Source organism: Aulonocara sp. 'chitande type north' Nkhata Bay, linkage group LG17, assembly GCF_057382095.1.
Source record: "Aulonocara sp. 'chitande type north' Nkhata Bay isolate Kocher_YH1m ecotype deep benthic linkage group LG17, A_spYH_male_GT1.1, whole genome shotgun sequence".
NCBI classification, from domain to species: Eukaryota; Metazoa; Chordata; class Actinopteri; order Cichliformes; family Cichlidae; genus Aulonocara; species Aulonocara sp. 'chitande type north' Nkhata Bay.
In genome coordinates, this window is record NC_141360.1 from 17,163,595 (window position 1) to 17,183,209 (window position 19,615).

General features: G+C 39.7%; 2 protein-coding genes across 3 annotated transcripts; one reads left to right on the forward strand and one right to left on the reverse strand.

The window, feature by feature from the left end:
- Positions 1-382: 382 nt before the first annotated feature.
- On the forward strand, positions 383-16,556 carry sass6 (SAS-6 centriolar assembly protein). 2 transcript variants are annotated; one of them, XM_086268544.1, is made up of 16 exons: positions 385-637; positions 1,842-1,902; positions 2,012-2,091; positions 2,196-2,300; positions 4,812-4,980; positions 5,336-5,413; positions 5,727-5,846; positions 7,649-7,840; positions 8,052-8,246; positions 9,085-9,174; positions 10,976-11,155; positions 11,534-11,615; positions 13,329-13,438; positions 14,535-14,632; positions 15,393-15,484; positions 15,741-16,556. In XM_086268544.1, exons 1-16 carry the CDS (start codon positions 576-578, stop codon positions 15,791-15,793), a joined length of 1,767 nt encoding a protein of 588 aa, XP_086124670.1. In that variant the 5' UTR covers positions 385-575; the 3' UTR covers positions 15,794-16,556. The 2 variants fall into 2 exon arrangements, with proteins under 2 accessions (XP_086124669.1, XP_086124670.1); XM_086268543.1 differs by having other exon boundaries at positions 383-637; positions 15,393-16,556.
- On the reverse strand, positions 16,385-19,254 carry ahsg1 (alpha-2-HS-glycoprotein 1). Its single transcript, XM_086268545.1, has 7 exons — positions 18,931-19,254; positions 18,464-18,574; positions 18,219-18,303; positions 17,474-17,643; positions 17,272-17,388; positions 16,898-16,975; positions 16,385-16,791 (listed from the first exon to the last, which is right to left on the reverse strand). The coding sequence occupies exons 1-7, from the start codon at positions 19,252-19,254 to the stop codon at positions 16,492-16,494; spliced, it is 1,185 nt and encodes a 394-aa protein (XP_086124671.1). The 3' UTR covers positions 16,385-16,491.
- Positions 19,255-19,615: the final 361 nt, after the last annotated feature.

The following is a 19,615-nucleotide window of genomic DNA, read 5'->3' on the forward strand; positions in this document are numbered from 1 at the left end:
CTTAAAAGCAGATCGTGTCTGTCTCCTGAACGCAAACTGGGAGATGGTTCCATAGAAGAGGGCACTGAAAACTGAAGGCTCTCCCTCCCATTCTGCTTTTAAACACTCTTGGAATGACAAGTAAGTCTGAGAGCTGTATTGGAGTCCTTACCATACTATAAGGTCTTTAAGACAAAACGGGGCCTGATTATTCAAGATTCTTCAAGATTACTCAAGGTAGGACTTACCTACCTGAAAGCAATTTCTATCATTATAACTAAACTAAATGAAATGTATCACACTATCACCGTGTGGGTCGCTGTGTTCTGTTTCCACTGTGGCCAGCAGGTGGCGGTGTCGGTACCAGGCTTCATGTCTGCCGTCCACCATTAAAGCGTAGAACAAAAAAAGGACCATATGTTCCGTTTGTACGGTTGGCGCCTGAAAAGCGCCAAATTGAAAGATACCAAACACTACTGATCCAGCTGACTGATGAAAACCAGCATCACTCAGAAATACTCTGATATACGAACCTTTAACGTTGATCGATGTTCTGACTCGTCACAGCGGCACCGCAGGGAAAGACGGGTTTTGTCATGGAGGAGCTCTTCAACAAAGTGTTGCAGGTTAATGTCAGATGCAGGGACTGCGAGGAAAGGTAAGCCTGTGCACACGGACACGGACGCACTATTTAAACAGCTTGGTTTGAAGTTACACCTGACGAGAAGAATAATTACGGTTATTCTGTCGGCACACACGAAACCTCCCCATCCTGACTGCGGCAAACAGCTGTCGGTCGAATCCAACCGGGGAAAACAAACAAACGTGTTGCACAGACTAATGCAAAGCACGTTAATATTAATCAAATGAATGATAACGCAAAGCGTACTGCAAATCCAAGAGTTTCTCAAGGCAAAGAAATGGGATATTCTTGAATGGTAAAGTTAGTCGGCTGTTCTCAACCCAGCAGCATGTTTTTCAGTTACAGAAGACAACGCTGAGAGATTCAGAGACAAACAGCTGGAGGCCTGGCAGAGCATCTCAAGGCAACATGTAGTGGTGTCCGTGGGTTTGACTTTAGCTTGTCTAATTATGTTTGAGCCTCTGAAAACGGCAGTCTATGTATGCAAACTGCTGTGTGTCCTAAGCAGTTTCTGCAGGTAAACCCCTGAATTAAAACTAAATGTCTTCACTTTAGGTGCATCTGGATTGTTTGATTTAAAATCCACCCTGGTGGGTTACAGAGACAAAATCACAAAAATGTGTCTTTGTCAGAATACTTGTAATGTAAATATACACAATAATGGAAACAGAGTAGAACTTTTTTTTGTGCATTTTGGGTTTTGGTAACCATTCAAAATTCTTTTACTGTACAAGTGTGCAATTATGCTTCACATACACAAACAGTTGTGAGAGAACACATCTGTATATTGAACCAGATGGTGCTCTGACAGCAATGTTCACTGCAGCAGTACCAGCGAAGTTCTGATGGTAAATTAGACACAGGAAAAGATTACTGGCATAGATGAAAATGAAGGGCGGACACTTAGTGCTAAGTCAGTGTTTTAATATTTTGGCATACTGAAAGGTAAAGGCAGGTGACATGCTAATGTTGTTAGCAGCCTTCATAAGTTACTTCACATAAGGGTAAGTGAGCCTTTGTGAATGCTGCATGGAAAGCATTGCAGAATCAGAAGCAAGTGTTAGTGTATTTTGCAAACATTTATGGGAAAATGAAACATTTTCATATTCCTGTCTTTATTCTGTTCGTGGATTTTTGAAATGAGGTGAACACTGAAATACAAGTTCACATAGGACTTATTGAGTCACCAAACATCATGTTTAATTGCTTCATTTTACAGAAAAGCAAATATTCGTGTCACAATTGAACTTCAGCTGACAACAAGTCCAGTGCACAAAAGAGTGAGTGGGACGTTTTATCGTTTTAAAATAAAGAGAGAACTATACTATATACTACACTACACTTACATTATATCATTTAACATTTCCTGTTCTTTACATATTACATTAGGATCTTCTAGTACGGATAACAGATGATATAGATCCATATTTTCTCTTCAACCTTGCAATATCAGAAGAGGATTTCCAAAGGTAAGTGTAAAAAGATTTGTATGAAGTAGTGTGTTGTGTTAGAGTTAAGGGACAAAGCATCTTCAATATTAACTAATGTCATTTGTGTTTGAATTGTTGTGTAGCTTGAAAGTCCAACAGGGTCTACTGATCGATTTTGCATCATTTCCTCAGAAGTTTATTGACCTGCTTAACCTGTGCATTTCCGAACAAACGTCAGACAGTCCAAGGTATGAAGAAAACCAACACATGACATCACACTGTTTGAATAAGCTAAGCAAATATATGCCATAAATATATTTTTGTTGTTGTTGTTGTTTTTTTTTTTTGGGGGGGGTTGTTTTGTTTTATTTTACTTATCTATATATAATTTTTTTTTTCTGTAATAATATCTGAATGATCTACATGGGAGAGTATGTATAACTATATCTATGTGTTTCCCCAACACTGTTCATACACGATGTACATACACTACTATTATACACTCAATTTAAAAAAAAATTAATTTCCTCCTCTGTTTTATTTGAACTATCTCTTCCTATTGGTTAAAATGTTGTTGGAAAAGCAATAAATAAATATTTGAGAAAAAAATTAATGTATTTTATCAGCCAGTGTCATCCCTTCTCAAGTGACGCTGTGATAAAAGTAGACACGATTCTAAGATAAGATAAGATAGAACTTTATTAATCCCTCGGGTGGGTTCCTCTGGGAAATTCGGTTTCCAAAAAGCACAGCACCGACAGAAGTTACAGTTACAGAATGTTATATATATATACACACACACACACACACACACACACACACACACACACACACTTATATAAATACAGAGACAGATATAAATAAAATATATGAAGGGGATAAATAGGAATAAAAATACAAGTGAATTGCACATTTCAAGTATTGAGTCTATTGCACTGTTGACTATTTACAAAAGTATTGCACAAAGGTATTGCACAGTGAGGTGAAGAGGCACTACAGCTTAGTTGTTCCCCCCTCCTTTGTCCTCCTGTTTCCCCTCCCTCTCCCCTCCAGAGAGGAGTTAAACAGTCTGATGGCGTGTGGGACAAAGGAGTTTTTAAGTCTGTTAGTTCTTGTCTTGGGGAGAAGCAACCTGTCACTGAACAGACTCTTCTGGTTGTTTATGGCCGTGTGCAGAGGATGCCCAGCATTGTTCATAATGTCCATCAGTTTCTTTAATGTCCTTTTCTCTGCCACTGTCACCAGAGTGTCCAGCTTCATGCCGACCACAGAGCTAGCCCTCCTGATCAGTTTCTCCAGCCTGGATGAGTCCCTCTTTGCTGTGCTGCTCCCCCAGCACACCACTGCATAGAAAAGTACTCCAGCAACCACTGACTGGTAAAACATCCTCAGGAGCTTCCTGCAGATGTTAAAAGACCTCAGCCTCCTGAGGAAGTACAGTCGGCTTTGGGCTTTTTTATACAGGTGCTCTGTGTTGCATGACCAGTCCAGTTTATTGTCCACCCACAGCCCGAGGTACTTGTACTTGTTGACCACCTCCACCTCCTCCCCCTCTATCTGAACCGGCAGTGGACCTTCTCTGGACCTCCCGAAGTCCACAACCAGTTCCTTAGTCTTTGAGGTGTTGAGTTGCAGGTGGTTTGTGTGACTCCATGCGACAAAGTTCCTCACCAGACTTCTGTACTCCTCTTCCTGATCATCCCAGATACACCCCATGATGGCTGTGTCGTCTGCAAACTTCTGAATGTGGCATAATTCAGAGTTGTAGCAGAAGTCAGAGGTGTACAGGGTGAAGAGAAGAGGGGACAGCACAGTTCCCTGTGGTGCTCCTGTGCTGCTGACCACAGTGTCAGACGTGATGTCCTTCAGCCTGACGTACTGTGGTCTGTCGGTGAGGTAGTCGGAGATCCAAGCCACCAGGCAGGGGTCCACCTCCATCCTGTTCAGTTTTTCCTGAAGCATACAGGGCCGGATGGTATTAAAGGCACTGGAAAAGTCAAGAAACAGGATCCTGACCGTGCCTTTTCCCCCATCCAGGTGTGAGTGGGCTCTGTGTAGGAGGTACAGGATGGCATCCTCCACTCCGACACCCGCCTTGTATGCAAACTGTAGTGGGTCCTGGGCATGTTGTACCTGTGGTCGGAGGAGGTTGAGGAAGAGCCGCTCTAGAGTCTTCATAAGATGTGACGTCAGTGCCACCGGTCGGAAGTCATTCAGCTCATTGGGCCGGTTCTTTTTGGGGACCGGGACGATGCAGGATGTCTTCCATAGGGCGGGCACTCTCCCCAGTCGCAGACTGAGGTTGAAGACTCGTTGTAGCGGCTCCCCAAGTTCAGCAGCACACGCCTTTAGCATCCTAGGACACACCTTGTCTGGGCCTGCTGCCTTTCTGGGGCGAAGCTTCCTCAGTTGTCTCCTGACCTGGTCCACTGTGACACTGGGAGATGTTTGGGAGGAGGGGAGGGGGGGAGATGTCTTGCTGCTGAGAGAGGGATTGGAGGAGGGGGGTGTCATGGTGTCAGGAAGGGGGGGAAGCGAGGGAGGCAGGAGAGTGGGGAGAGGACTCTGTAGTAAAGGTGAGGGTGAGCCTTGGAATTTGAAATTGGTGAACGATAAAGTTGCTTGCTGCACGTCCCTATGCTCATCATTAAGTATCACTGGAATATTTAAAAACATTACAAATATGTCCTACTGACTTAGTAATTTGAAAGATATAAATTAAACCCTTTTGCACAGACTAACTGTTGTCCTTTCCACAGATTTCTTCTTCATTTGTCATGTCAGTCTCCAGTGCTAGAAGGTCCCGCCAACTTCAGTGTCATAGAGACAAACGCATTTAAGCACCTTAACCACTTGTCTTTACGACTTTCTCAAGCTTCTGACAAAGAGGTTAAAGATTACCTGGCAGTTTGTCTCTCCTCTCTGAAGGTTGGTTCCATTTAGCTTCTTCATACTTTATGCCACTCATCAAAAAAACAACCCTTTAAATAAATACCAAATTTTAATGTTAGTTCATGTAAGTAAAACGTTGTCATGTACATGTTAAGTGTAGTTGTTAATCCCAAAGATGGGAGCTTGTATTGCTTGGGTGGGCTTCATGTTTTCAAGCTTACTTGTATTTTAGCTTTAGTTTAGTTTGATCAGCTGAAGGCAACGTGTATATATATTATGTAAAAACATTTGTTTGAATATAATTGTCTAGTCAAATAATTATTTTGTTTTTCAGAGCAAAACTGAGTTTTAACAGGTTTTGTCATGTTTGTGTCATTTTTTGTTGTTTCAGGCAGAGAAGCATGCCCTAGAAATGAAGCTTAAGACGACTGAAGATGATCTGACCAGGCAGCTGAATTATGCTCAACAGGTGTGCATTATTTTTATTTTTTAAGATATGATACAGCTTACTTACGTACTCAGTTTAGTAGTTCTTGCATTACAGCAATTAATGTTATATTAATAAACTGCCCATTTATTGATTTTTTTCATGTAATTTCTTTTTATTAAACAAAAGTTGAACAATTATTTTGTATGCGGTCAAATATAGCAAGGAAAACTGGAATCTGCAAAGTTGTAATTATCAGATCAACATTTAAAAAGAGTTCCACAAAGCGTTGTCCACGGTGTGTTCTATGTAACTATAACATGCAGCTGAACAAGTGATCATATGTGGATCATAGACGCTGTCTGAGAAGACCAAAGAGTTGGACAAACTGCGCTCAGAGTGGACGACTCAGACCAGCTCGCTGTCCAGCCTTCATTCTCAGGAGCTGCAGCTGGAGAGAGACAAGGCTCTGGAGGCAAGACTTCTCTTTTAATCAGCACAAATTCATCAGCTATGTTTTTAATATGGGTATTAATGTCAAAACAAGCTGTGCACAGCGCTGTGTCTAAGGAAGCTCGGCAGGATAGAAGTTATTTTACCTGACTTGGAGCAAAGAGCAGCTAAAAAAACATATTTGGAGAAAGAGCATCTCTCCACAGATTTGTGATCTGTTTAAAAAAAACATAGTCACACAAGTAAAATGTTATTTCCTAAAAAGTTACAAGGTTTTGTTTAGATTCCAGGTTTTCAATTTTGAGTTGTAGAGTACTATGGTGTGTACATTACTCAGTACTTTGTTGTACTTCTTTATGCCAACGTATCAAACGTAGAAAATGGAAAACAAATCTATTAAACTTTATTAGTTTAAATCATTATAATTCATGAAATTACTTAAAAATAATTGTTCAAAGCAAGTCTACGGAAGAGGATTAGGGCCACTGGAAAAAAAATCTGAGAAAAAAAAGTCAGAATTCTGACTTTAATCTCAGAATTCTGAGAAAAAAAAGTCAGAATTCTGACTTTTTCATCAATTTTTTTTTCAGAATTCTGACTTTAATCTCAGAATTCAGGAAAAGAAAAAAAAAAAAAAAAGAGAGAGACGTGCCCACTTTTTTTCCCCCAGTGGCCCTATTCCTCTTCCGTACAAGTCAGCTCATATTTTAGATGGCAAGTGCTTAAAAAGCATGCGATGTAAATATTTGTGTGGTTATTGTAGGGCTCGAGGTTGACCTAGTCAGGGTCAAATTACTGTGACATTAACATGGAACTTCAGATTAGCTCCCTTAGCTTATGCTACATTTTTGTTAGTTGTGTTTTGCATTTACTACCTTCTTGTATGTAAAGTGGGAGAAATGAACCTTTAAAAGTGATACAAACACGTACTATGTGATCCACGAGTTTAAACTAAGATTTACAAGTGTGTGCAGTGATATGTTTGCATTGTTAATTTTGACAGCAAATTTTAAACTAGTTTTAATCGGTCGTTTGAATAAAGTGTCAATTAGTAGTAGTAGATTTAATCTGATGTTGATTCAGCGACTAAAATATAAAGTGTAGAAGTCGCTTTTTCATCGCTCTACACAGTTTTTTAAAAGCATCTTATATTCATTGACATCTTATGTTGTAAATTTGCCCTCTACAGTCTCTTATTCTTGTTCTTTATTTTATATACTTAGCTTTTTGTCTCAAGCTCTTTCTGCCTGCCACTTCCACGCTGCTGGAACACATGAATTTCCCCAATGAGGGACAATAAAGGATATTTCTGTTCTATTCTGCATGACAGTGTGAAATTTGTCTCAAAACCTCATGTGGGCATGCAGTGTGGTATCGGTGCGTTTCAGGCAATTCGTTCACATGCATTAAATTTTTTAATAGTGAGCGAGAGGGCTGTTACATGTATTTTCAGATTCGTAAGCACTGAAGGATTTATTCAGGTTTATGTGTGCACATTTATGTCGTTTTCCGTGTGATCAGATTTCTTTGTATCTGTTTGTGGATCGGAGCACACATTTGTGAGCCCTCAAAAGTAGAACACAAATCACTGCACACAGTTGTAAATCTTAGTCTATGCTTGTGGGTCGTACCATACAAATTACTAACACTATCCTCTGCATAGTTAACAACCCTGTCACACAATATTAACCACGTGTGGCTTTGTTCTTAGCTCAGTCTCGTGGAAGCAGTCATTTATTTGGAACCTTTGAAACTATAGGGATCAAAAGCAAAGCTAAAGATTGCCCTGCAGAAATGGTTGGAGATTGTTTGTCTGTCTTCCAGTTACAGAGCAGGTTTCAGCAGCAGACAGAGCAGCTTCGTCAGGAGCTGGAGACTGCTCATAAAAAGAGCAGCCATCAGCTTAATAGTCGACTGACAGAGTTGGAGGCCTCGTGCAGAGAACTGACTGAGAAGAAATACAAGAACGAGTCTGCCATCCGAGACCTGAAGATTAAACTAGTTGGTGCAGACGAGGTAAGTGAATGTTTAGGATGAGGAATTATTGCGTCCAGGTGACTTGCTCTTAATGTTTGAAACTTTATTATAATTTGTGTATTGGCAGCAGATATAAATTTCATCCGTCCATCTTCTGTAGATCATCCTATCATGGGGGCAGCGGAAGCCGTGCTGAAAGCTCCCCACAGCAAGAGAATGCTGTTGATTATTTTCTTTCTCTTTCATATAGGAATGCCAGCATTTAAAGCAGCAGGTCCTGTCTCTCAGGAGGGAAAACAGCACCCTGGACGCAGAGGTCCATGAAAAGGACCGTTTGGTGAGCCAGATGCAGATGAGAGTGGCTGTTCTGGAACAGGAGGTCAAAGATAAGGATCAGCTGATGAACCGCACCAAAGAAGTATTGGAAGCCACTCAGCAGCAGAAGGTAAGGAAGCCCTCGGGGACAGGGGGGCATTAAGGATTCAGAATGAGAGAAATGATATGACGTTATGAATAGGAAGTCACCAGGAGTCACCGTGTACAGACGAATGGTTAGACTCAGGATGTCAGTGTTGTGCAATTCAATTTCAATTCAGTTTAATTCATGAATCCTTCTGTCTTGATGCGCGCTCAACCATCCAGGTGTGTAAATCCCAAAAGGTTGATTCTGTTCGTCTGGACGTTGTGTTTTCAGTGGGAGAAATGTTTCATCGCTCATCCACTACCAACTCTGCTGCTAACTAACTGTTATGCAGAAAATAAACATCTGTGTCAGACTGGTCCAACTTTTATGTTGGAAGTCATAACTGGTGACAAGACTTGGTATACGGTCTCAAAGCCCCGAGAATGCCTCGGGGTTGTTTTGTTTTTTTACTATGAGAGTATAAGTGAGGTATTTGGTTGTGATGTCCGGAGGCATCTGAGGAAGAACATGTGACGCAGAGAACCTGAAATGAAGTGAACATGCAACAACTGCAACATACTAACGAACACAGCATGTTTGAAAGGTAGATGTGTTTTTGGAATCGCCTACAAAAACTTTGTTCATCAAAATAAAATTCAAGTTGACAAGCTGCTGTTTTTAGACTTACACACATGGCATTGCACGAGGGGTTGCCAGGGGTTTATCTAAAAATGAAGAGGTGCAGCAGGAGACTACCCTGATGGAGGCCAAATTTAAATCAGGATTGTTCATCAAGCCTTCAAGGTTTTTGGTTTTTGTTTGTTTGTTTAATAAAATTTTGCCCTTCTGATATTTTTAACCAGCTTGCTTTTTGTTATAGGAATCAGTGGAAGAAAATGCAGAAAGTAAGGAACTTCAGATTCGAAAACTTGAAGCTACGGTGAAATCACTTTCTGAGGAGCTGATAAAGGTTTGTCAGTTTGTGTGTTTGTGTTCAAAACTCACAGTTTTTATCCTTCAAGCTCAAGTCCTTGGGCCTTGGAGCACAGAATCTTTGCTATATCTTCTAGACAGAGATCTTTGATGTTGTTTAGGGATCTGCTGGAACCACTGGCACAGTTTGGGGTCACTGCCTCAAGTGCCTCCTCGGTTAGCACGGGGACCACTGCTGCCTTGACCTTCCACATATTGGGGTCTTGGCAGTGCATAGGTTCGTCAGTCTAGTCTTACATTCTCGAGTGACTTCTCTGTCTACCAGTCGCTGGTGTTTTTGCTCCTTGGTATTTGGTACTGGGACCGATCCATTCTTGGGGATCCTTGGGATCAAGATATTCCAGTCTTCGGGTAGCCATTCTGGGCGTCTCAGTCATTAGCCATTGTTTTGTATTTTATATTTCAAGCACTCAAGACTTTTATATAAAAGGTTTTGGAGAAGATTTCAGACATGCATCTGAATGGAGGTTTTAAGGTTGTTGTTTTTTTTTATTTCACATATGTAAATCTAAATAATGAAATATATTTTAAACAGAAAACGAAGTAGAAAAAAATCTAATTGCTACTAATATCTCTGATATATACGTGCTCAAAAAGGAGTAGGATGAAGTTTACACTTTCTTTTTAGTCCTTCCCCGCTCACATTCACTCCTGTGGGGAATTTAAAATCACAGATTGACCTGTGCATGTCTTTGGACTGTGGGAGGAAGCCGGAGTACCCGGAGAAAACCCATGCAGACATGAGGCAAACATGCAAACTCCACACAGTAAGGCAGTGGCCAGATGGTGGATTTAAACCCAGGAATGTGAGGCAGCAGTGCTAACCACTGCGCCACTGTGCTAGCCCTGCATCAGATTGGCACCTGTCCAGGGTGTACCCTACCTTTTACCCTATGGTAGCTGGGATAGAGAATGGATGATGGATAATTTTATATAATAATGCTGTTTAATAAATGATAACTCAGTCTTCCTTGATATAACATATAATCAGAAAATATAAATAACTATTTATGAGTCACAGTACAAAGTCAGAGAACCTCCCTTTGACTTTGACCTTTGGCTGTAATTGAGAGTATTTCTGTATTTTCCATGTAATTTTATGTGCCATATTAAATGTAATTAAAAATTAATTTTACATTTTTTGACAGATGAATGCAGTTAATCTTTAAAACACTGGTTTTCATTTTAGAAAGCACAATCAGCAGTTCAACTTAAAAGACCTGTTTTTTCTTTTTAAAATCTTTATTGTTGCTCATTAACAAGAAAAAAGTATTTTTTTATCCAGTTAATCGATAGAATACTCGATTACTAAAATAAATGGTAGTTCCAGCCCTTGGCAGTGCTTTCGCAGCCTGTAGGGAGCAATGAATAGCCCATCTACCTGCAGTGAGCCAGTTGGAGGCGATGGTTGTAGCTGTGGGCGACTCTTGTTTGTGCTGTTGATGGTCTTCCAGCCAGCTGCATAGAAGAGCAAAGTTATAACAGATGAACAGATGCGCTGAAAAGAATGAAGACGTGTCCCCTGTAGCTGTTACGTGTGCTTTTCATTATCTCTTTTCTGGTCTTTGATGTTTTTCATGCTTCTTCCGTTCCCTGTAAGCTCCAGAACAAGAGACGTGCACCACTCCCTTTTCTGGTTCACTTCTACTGATATTGGTTGCTTTGGAAAGAAAGTGAACGGACTGCATCTCTGTTATAGGGAAAAAATAGAAGTTGTGAGTTTTGAAAAGGCTCAACTCCTCTTTTTGATCTATCCTTTTTTTCTTTTATACATACAGGCTAACGGTATCATTAAGAAGCTGCAAGGAGAAGTTCGAACCTTAGTAGGAAAAATAAAAGTCAAAAACACTGTGACAGTGTCGCAGGAAAAGATTCTCCAGGAAACTTCAGAGAAACTTCAGAGTGTTGAAAAGGATCTACAAAGCGCTCAGCAGCAGCTCAACACTAAGGAAGAACAGGTATGTCACAGACTGAAGCCTTTTCTTTTGGTAAAGCAGTAAAGGAGATCTCATCAGTCAAACCAGTAAATCAGTACAAGTACTTTAAAAAAATACAAAAAGAAAAAGTACAGTACTGTGTGAACTGTGTCCTTTTAAATGCAAGTGAGCATAAAATAAAATAACAACCTGAACTATCGATACTAGGCGAGATGGATCCGTCCTTTCATGTCATTCTGTCTCTGCCATCCAAATGTCAGAGCAGAAATTGAGACTTATTAGACCAGGCGTTGTTATTCCAATATTCTGCTGTCCAGATTTGGTGAGCCTGTGTGAAATGTAGCCTAAGGTTCCTGACAAGAATAACAACCAGTGCAAAATATTCTTTTTATTTTTCAGATTTTAAAATTAAATGAGCAGTTGGAGGCCACGGTACAGAAGCTAAATGAAACCAAAGAAGTGCTGAAAACTAATGAGAATGGTAAGGAAGCTAGTCCTGTTCAATGGACCCTCTGAAAACGGACTTTCATGTCTTCAAAATCGTTAAGGTTTACAAATCCAGCAAAGCTTCTCAATCCATCAGTGTTTATGGAGTCCACTTCCATATGGCGACGTACACTACAACTACATTTTATTTATATAGCGCTCGTTAACAACAACAGTTGTGATTTGGCAATATTAGAAACACCAACAATCACACAACCATTAGCAAGAAATTGATGACAGTGGGAAGGACCAGGCTCAGCCATCTGCAGAGAGATGGGGGGGGGGAAGGGGAAACTATAGATGAGTGAAGAAGAAACACTATGTCTTTGCTTAGCCAGATTAATTAAATAGCATCTTATTTCTTAGTGTAAACTTTGTGAGCTTTATCCAAAGCACAATCTGTTGATTCACCCGCTAATTGTATTCACAGTGATTTGCCTGCCTAGCCTAGCTTAGCTTGTAGCCAACTCGCTAGCAGCATGGCCTCTATACCTGTCCCTCCTGCAGTTTCCTGCTCAGTGTGTCAGATATTTAGTTACTCCTCTGCCTCCTTTTGTAATAACAATACTTGTAGTAAATGTAGCCTTTTTGCAGCTTAGGCTGACCTCACTTCAGACCCTTGAAAAGACATAGTTGTCTTCCAGGGGCCAGAGCAGGTGACATTCAGGGAAATTTTTAAACTGCTGGTTAAAGTTAAATGTACATTTTGTAAAATTATAATTCACGTCAACAGTAATGACACCTGGTTGCATCAATCGAAGGTAACTAAATGAATATTGAATTGGGGACTAACTTTACCAAAACAATCTTGGGCTTAGTCATTTTCTCTGGTACCCTCCTTAATCGGACCAGGAGTGACATTTTTAGGCACTTATTTCCCTTTGATTGCTGGCTGTCTGAGTAGTAAAAAATCAGTGGGCTCTAAAGATGATTGGGAAACTTTCAAGTCACCTTTATTTAAATAGCACATTTAAAAGACATCAAGTGTCGGCCAAAGGGCTGAACAGAGGGATGATATGATAAAAAAGAATTAAAAATGTACACAAGCACACATACGTGAACATAAAATACATGTATACGTATACTCATGCAAACATCATCCAATGAGAAGACCAGAATAGCTAAAACAGAATAAAAGTGGTGTCAGAGAGATCTGAAAGCCTTGGAAAATACTATTCAGATTCTATTTGATGACTTCCAAGGACAAAGAGGATTCAGGGGAAATCTGGTCTTTTTAGACAGCATCCACCCCATTGTGGATGGAGGAGCTCTCATTTCTAGAAATCTGGACAAATTTATTAAAACCCCCAGAACATGATGGGTTGGGACAAAGCAACAGAGATTCATTTGTCTTACACGCCTCTCTGCAGCTTCTCTCCAAAACCCATCCCCTTAGATGCTGCGTCTGCCTCCTTCTGAGTCCCTGTTTATACATGAATCAACAAATTGATTTACATTTTGTCATTATGGAATATTGTCTGTAGAATTTTGAGGTGAAAAATGAATTAATTCCATTATTGAATAAGTCATAACATAAAAAACATTCTTTCCAGATGCACTGTGAGTATCTGCTCCTTGCCTTGGCTGCCTTGATAAATGTGTGAATGACAAATAATTTGTATTGTGAATAGCAATCTCATTCACATTATGAAAGTTGCTATTTAAGTGTAGCACATTTACTAGTGTGTTTATTTTCATTTTACCACAGTTATAAATTGGCTTAACAAGCAGCTAAATGAAAAGCAGCTGTCCAGAAAAGCACGGGGTCTGGAATCACTGGAGAATCCTGCAGTCTCAACCACAACAGCAGGACTTGGGGTAGGTGACAACATACTGATGGTGTTTATTCTTCATCCTTCCTCTTAGATATTACTACAAGCTTCATTCCTATTGTGCCATTCAGCTCAATATAAATATGTTTTGTGTCATTGAGTGAGAGATTATGGCAGTAAGAGACGGCAAAGCAAGAAAATTTCAATTTGGTCAGTTTCTTTCTTGAAGCAATGCTTGTTGGCAATAAATGTTATATTGTTGGAAAGCCTGTGTAATTGCTGTTACACTAAATGGTGTGTGAGAAAAATGCATTTGCAGGTTGAACAGCAGCACTGGGCATGTGGGTTGCGCCACATTTATTAGATTGGGTGATTGAAGTCTGAGACATATTGGCATCTAGCAATTTATTCATTCAACAAAAAGGGGCCTCAGTAGCATGTGGAAGGACCGTACACAGCCACAGCAGCCTGGCACCACCTGCACCACCTCCTTATGCCGGTCACCTGCTCAGTCACACACCTATATGGGATGGCATCCCATTCTTTTTTGTACGCTACTTAATTACGCACAGAAGACAGTAATTTATTAACTATTCATTATATTAGATTCGAACTTCTCCATTAAATGACCTGAAACGAATTGTCATTTAACAATATACACATCAACATGAGCCTATGAACCTAATAATCCACCCTGGAAGTAATAAATGCAGAAAAGATTTGGTGGGTTTTTCGTGGGTTTGACCAACAAATGCATTATTCACAAGAAGCATTGTTACAATAAAGAAATAATCAATTCAAAACAATCACGTCTAGTTTAACATAAGCTTAGAGAATGACGGGATGCCTGAGAAAGAGAAGTAGCGTACTGGGACAAATGTTTAAGAAAGCAGGTGAAGAGCTGTAGTAACTACAGAGAGAGAAAGCTGCGCCAAGGGAAAGAGTTGTTGAAGCTAAGTTAATAAGAGGGGCGATGATCAGTGAGCAGCAGTTTGCTTTCAGAGTGCTGATGGAGAAGTAGAGAGAAGGTCTGAAGGGGCTTCACTGTGTCTTTGTGCAACAGTCTTATGTTTGCACATTATAGCAGATCAACAGCACTAACACCACCTGAAGATATCTCTGTATTTTTTCTGGCACTTCAGTTTTATCCTCAGACAGCCAAACCTGTTGTATCTCCCATGGCGGCTGCTGGGATCAATCTTACTGATGAGCATCTCGGGAAGTCATCAAACAGACAGATGTGAGTTTGTTGACTTAGTATGACTGAGTATACATTACACTCAAAGACAAATGAGCCAAAGTAAAACTGTGCAATTTATAAAATGTATTATCTTTGAGTAATGGAAGTATTTAGACACATTTATTGATATATGTTATTTTTTTATTGGTATTCATTTATTGTAATTAATCTCATATCAAATGTGAATATAAAGAAAAAAATGTTAGTATAACTGAATTTAGTGCACTTCTCAGACATGGGTTGGGTCTAGCTCAGGAGGCAGAGCAGGTCATGTACTAATTGGAAGCACTACACCGGTGAAAATCCAGGAAGTGGACATTGAGATAGTGGACTCTTATAGGTACCTGGGTGTTCACCTGAATAATAAGCACTGTTTTATGCAGGTATAGGCACAAAATCTCACTAACTTTCCTGTAAAAGTTTGCTACAGATACTATCTGGTCCATTTCTGTCTGATATTGTACTTTTGTGTACAAATGAAATACACTTCCCTATCATTATAGCTGTCTCTCTTGCTTTAGCAGGGAAGGAAGAAGTTTAAGGTCTCTATCCAGGCTGATAAATGTGTTTCTTTATAGCAGTATGCAATTTACAGCAGTTATATATTTAAAATGATTTTGATTCCACGACAATACCAGTGGTAGAACAACAAACTCTTTTTGTTTGTTTGCTTTAAATGTTCATTGTGAATATGTCTCTTTGGTCAGGAATGCAAAGTGATTTTGTGTTCCTCAGGCTTGTGTTTTCTCTTTGTCCTTAGTGGAGACTCTGCTGGTCTGGATTCGAAGTACTTTGAGAAGAGAGATGATTGCATCTCGATCTATGGTCTTTCATCTAATCCACGTCAAAGAGGTAAAAGTGCTCATCTTTTAAAGATCAGCATCTACCACATATTAATTTCAGTGCGTCAAGTTTTTCATTTCATGGCTTAGTAGTGTAACTCTTTTTTTTTGGGATGCAGCAGTAAATCTGTGGGGCAATAATGCTAATTTAGGTGCCTTTAAAAAAAAAAAAATACGAAGAAAAAATTGTTTTTTTGATTGAGATGCTGAATGCGTGTGATAATAAGTAACAGTAATTTGATTCTGTTTGCTTGCTTTGTGTTCAGAGTTTCCTCAGAGTACAAAGCCATCTATAGCTTCAGCTTACTTCTCTGCATAAAACAGAAGTTTCAGGATCTGCAGAAAGATTACAATGGAAATGGACTTAAAACCATCAAGTCACGTCTTCGGCTCTTGTACAAAACTGCTACTGTTGCATTAAATAAATTTGTTTTAATGAGTGATTCTTATGGTTAATTCTAGTGATCACTGAGAATGTATTATTGTATGTGAAATAAAATTGTTCTGTTTTTCTTATGTTTTTGCCCCAAACTGTGCTTTACTGTATACAGTGTACTCTTGAATAAACAACTTTTCCAGTCTCACTTCATTTCTGGATATCTTAAAATTGATCCAATATCGCATTTAGTATAATGTCCAAAATAAAAATATGTGCTTTCTGCTGGGTTTTTTTGTGTTTAGTAATATTCTATCCTCAAATCAGTTTACCTTCAATTTACAAAATGTGAACCATACACCAACCATTGTACATATAGATTCGCATTTGATACCTTTGCCCATAGCTGAGTGCATCATTGCTGCTGCCAGCATCATAATGGAATTAAATAGATGCCAAATCAAACCAAACTTCAGAACTGCTGTTCTGAGTCTGCTGATTCTCAGAAATAACAATCATTGTGCTTACTCCAGCTTCAAGTAGTCAACACCTCGATGGTTTATTTTGTATGCACTATATTTTGGCACATTGCATGCAGAACAACCATGTTCTTTATTTGGCAATGTTCAGCTAATTCTGGATTAGTTGTGTGGGCGGTGAGGAAGAGGCCAGGGGCAAATAGGGTGGAGAGCTGGGTCAGGATTGACTAGGAATCCGTGACATGGATGAAAGCGCCGTAGGGGGTGAAATGACCCTTTACCCTTGCCACCAGTAGGAGGAGGGCCATGACCATGGTCGTGAGCATGTGGAGGGCGTCCTTTGGCAGCATCTGGAGGGGGGCCACGACCATGGTCGTGAGCATGTGGAGGGGGGCCACCATGACCATGTGGATGACGTCCACAGACAGGCTCCTTCTCACCAGGCCCAAGGGCAGTGGTGTTCTGTTGAGAACAAAGACAACAAATGCAAGAGTTGTTTTTTTGTTGTCGTTTCTTAATAAGTTGCCATAAAAAAGGAAATTTATTGCAAAGCTGCTGTTGGTCTCACCTCTGCAGGATAGAAATCACACTCAGTGGACAGGAGTCCATTTTGACTGGAGTAAGATGAACGGCAGAAAGCATGACGCTTTAAAAAAGGAAGGATATATACAATGAGAGAACTAACAGGAATAAGCCATAAAAAAGGTATTTGTCATTTAGGGATTAGAAATGCTGGTTATCTGTATTGTTTGTATTTGATTTAATACTTCTTACAACTGTGCAGTAAATCGCTTGTTACTCTTTAACATTGTGATATAATTTTAATGGGATGTGGTACTCATGATCTCACTGAATACACACAGCTAAACACTTGACTAATTTTAGTACACAGCATATCAAAATGTGGCTCAGGATTTTCTGAAGTGTGTGAGTTGTACTTACAGCTCTGTTAGGACAAAGTGGAATGCATGCCTCAATTACGATTCTAGAGCCCATTGGGCAATAAGTCTCCACAAGTGCAAACTCAGGATAGTAGTTCATTCCTAATCCCATTATGTACTACAAGAAAAGAAAGTGTAAAGTTAAACAATGACTGATCTTATGAGTTCACAAAGAGGGGGAGGAAGAAAAGGATCCTCTGTACCCCAGTTGATATCCGCCCCACTTCCTTCAAGATGTAGTAATGCTGGTTACTGGTGTTCTTGTTGAATTCTGCTGTCGCTTCACGAACAGACTTGAGACCTTCAGAGTTGTTGAGAGGCAGCAGCACAGGACAGTCAGGGCAGATGTGTACCATCTCCAAGTTAGTTTTTTCTGCAAACACACAAAGAATTGTACTGAGTGTACGTTCAGAGGATTCCAAAAGTCACTCGCTGAGGCTCTTTAGCGTTTTCTGTCAAATATTCTCCCTTGCAGTCTTTCACAAGATAATGAACTTCTCCCCATGTTTACTTCCTAAAGACTCCTCTTCACTAGGATGCTTGTTTGAAATTATTTTTCAATCGTGAGTTTCTTCATTGTATTTTTTTAGCGTTACACACAAAGTATTTTGTCACCCTTGTCCCAACTTTTTTGAGACATGTTAAATGATTTAAATTCTAAATAAGCATTTTTTTAAACTAAACTTAATGCCACAGTTTTAATATTTGCTATTAGTGTACTGCTTTTACAAATGCTGTTTTTTTATCTGCAGTCAAACTTAAATGACAAATTATGAAAAATGAGGAAGTTTGGCCAAAGTCTGTCTTTGGCCACATCGAGTGTGTTTTTGAACAGGCAGACCAACAGCCTTGGAGTAACAAGTAATCAAAAATGATCGTATTTGATCATATCTACAGTAGCATCTTCTCAGTGAAATGGTGAACAGCTATGATGCAGAGAGAGCCCACCTTGTCGTGTGTCACATTCATATTTGGTTATGTCGGCATCACCATCTTTTATAGTCATCAACACAGTGCAGTTGGCCTTCACTGCCTTCAGAGAAACACAGAGAATGCAGTTTTATTTCATAACATCACTGAAGTAACTTTGCATAATTTGGCCAGATTAGCACGTCCACCTTCTGACCAGAGGTGAATGTTGCATGAAGTCAGTGCAGGCAGGTGGATTAAGCAAACAGCTGCTTTGCATTTACCCGCTCTCCCATGCCACGTATTTCACAGTCCTCAAAGGGTTTCGGGTTGATAGTGTGGCATTTTGTTTCCCGAAGATCCAGCTGCAACTTTACGTTACATCCACCATCAACCTGGAAAGAGCAGAGAGTAAGACTGTCATTCATATTTACTGATGCAGTTTCCTACATCACCACAGGAACACCATGACAGACTTTAAGGATTTTTTGTCATGAAAAGCTAATGTTTGGAAAACTACAATAAACATTAATAATTTTTTTTTTTTTTAAAAAGAAAAACATTTCAAAAGAATTGTGGACTTGGATTTGTCACTCACTATGCTTTTATAGAACTGCTACTGTTTTTTCTACTCTCTTCTATTGTTTAAGTTTTGTCCCGCTTGTTGTTTATTATCTCTTTGCTCCTCTTGCCAAAGTGGAAATACTCAAATGTGAACTGCAAATGCGCACATTTACTGCTACTATCATACCTGTTCCACACTGTTCCCTTGAACTTCATGCAGTCTGAACTTGTAGCCATGGTCGTGATGCTCATTGATGTGATGCACTGCCTTATCTGCTGCCGCCGGACCGTTACCTTCACTGCATGTTAGTGGCTCCAAACCTGGGGCAGCGCTGCAAAGCAGGACTGCTGCCGAAAGAAGTGTCAGGACTCGTAACGTCCTCATGGTACCGCAGAGAAGACTGGAGCAGGCCACTATTACGGGGCTGTTATATAGAGTGGATTGGTTAACATATGTCAGTGGGTTAGGAAATAAATGATAAATAAATAGAAGCGACCACAAGACAAACATGAACTTTAATCAGAGGAGCTCAGCATATTTTGAAATGTTTACCGAACCAGTCAGTTTCATCACACTGCGTACACAGTCGATATTTAAACTGAAGGATGTTATTGTAGGATTTTTAGCAGCTGCAGATCTTACATTTTGTTTTTTGCTCATCATTACAATCAAAATGTTTGAAAAGAGTTCAGATTTGGCCCAACTTTGTTCATTTGATTTGTGTTTAGAATAAACCAGGGTAGCTGTTTAAACATTACTTCTATCCTAAGTTTGGCACAAGGACATGGATCTTTATCCTTTTAAGGGGTTTCCACACCCTTAAAAGTACTTAATAAAACTTTTTTGTTTCTTTTCTTTTTGTTATTTATTT

Excerpts from the sequence above, each read along its gene's own strand:
- sass6 (XM_086268543.1), top strand. The coding sequence starts at position 576 with ATGGAGGAGCTCTTCAACAAAGTGTTGCAGGTTAATGTCAGATGCAGG. Across the intron at positions 1,903-2,011 it reads CAAGTCCAGTGCACAAAAGA|GATCTTCTAGTACGGATAAC; the intron begins GTGAGTGGGACG and ends ATATTACATTAG. Across the intron at positions 8,247-9,084 it reads AAGCCACTCAGCAGCAGAAG|GAATCAGTGGAAGAAAATGC; the intron begins GTAAGGAAGCCC and ends TTTTTGTTATAG.
- ahsg1 (XM_086268545.1), bottom strand. The coding sequence starts at position 19,254 with ATGTTTGTCTTGTGGTCGCTTCTATTTATTTATCATTTATTTCCTAAC. Across the intron at positions 16,976-17,271 it reads CACTTTGTCCTAACAGAGCT|CGTCATGCTTTCTGCCGTTC; the intron begins GTAAGTACAACT and ends CCTTTTTTAAAG. Across the intron at positions 16,792-16,897 it reads GTGATTTCTATCCTGCAGAG|AACACCACTGCCCTTGGGCC; the intron begins GTGAGACCAACA and ends TGTTCTCAACAG.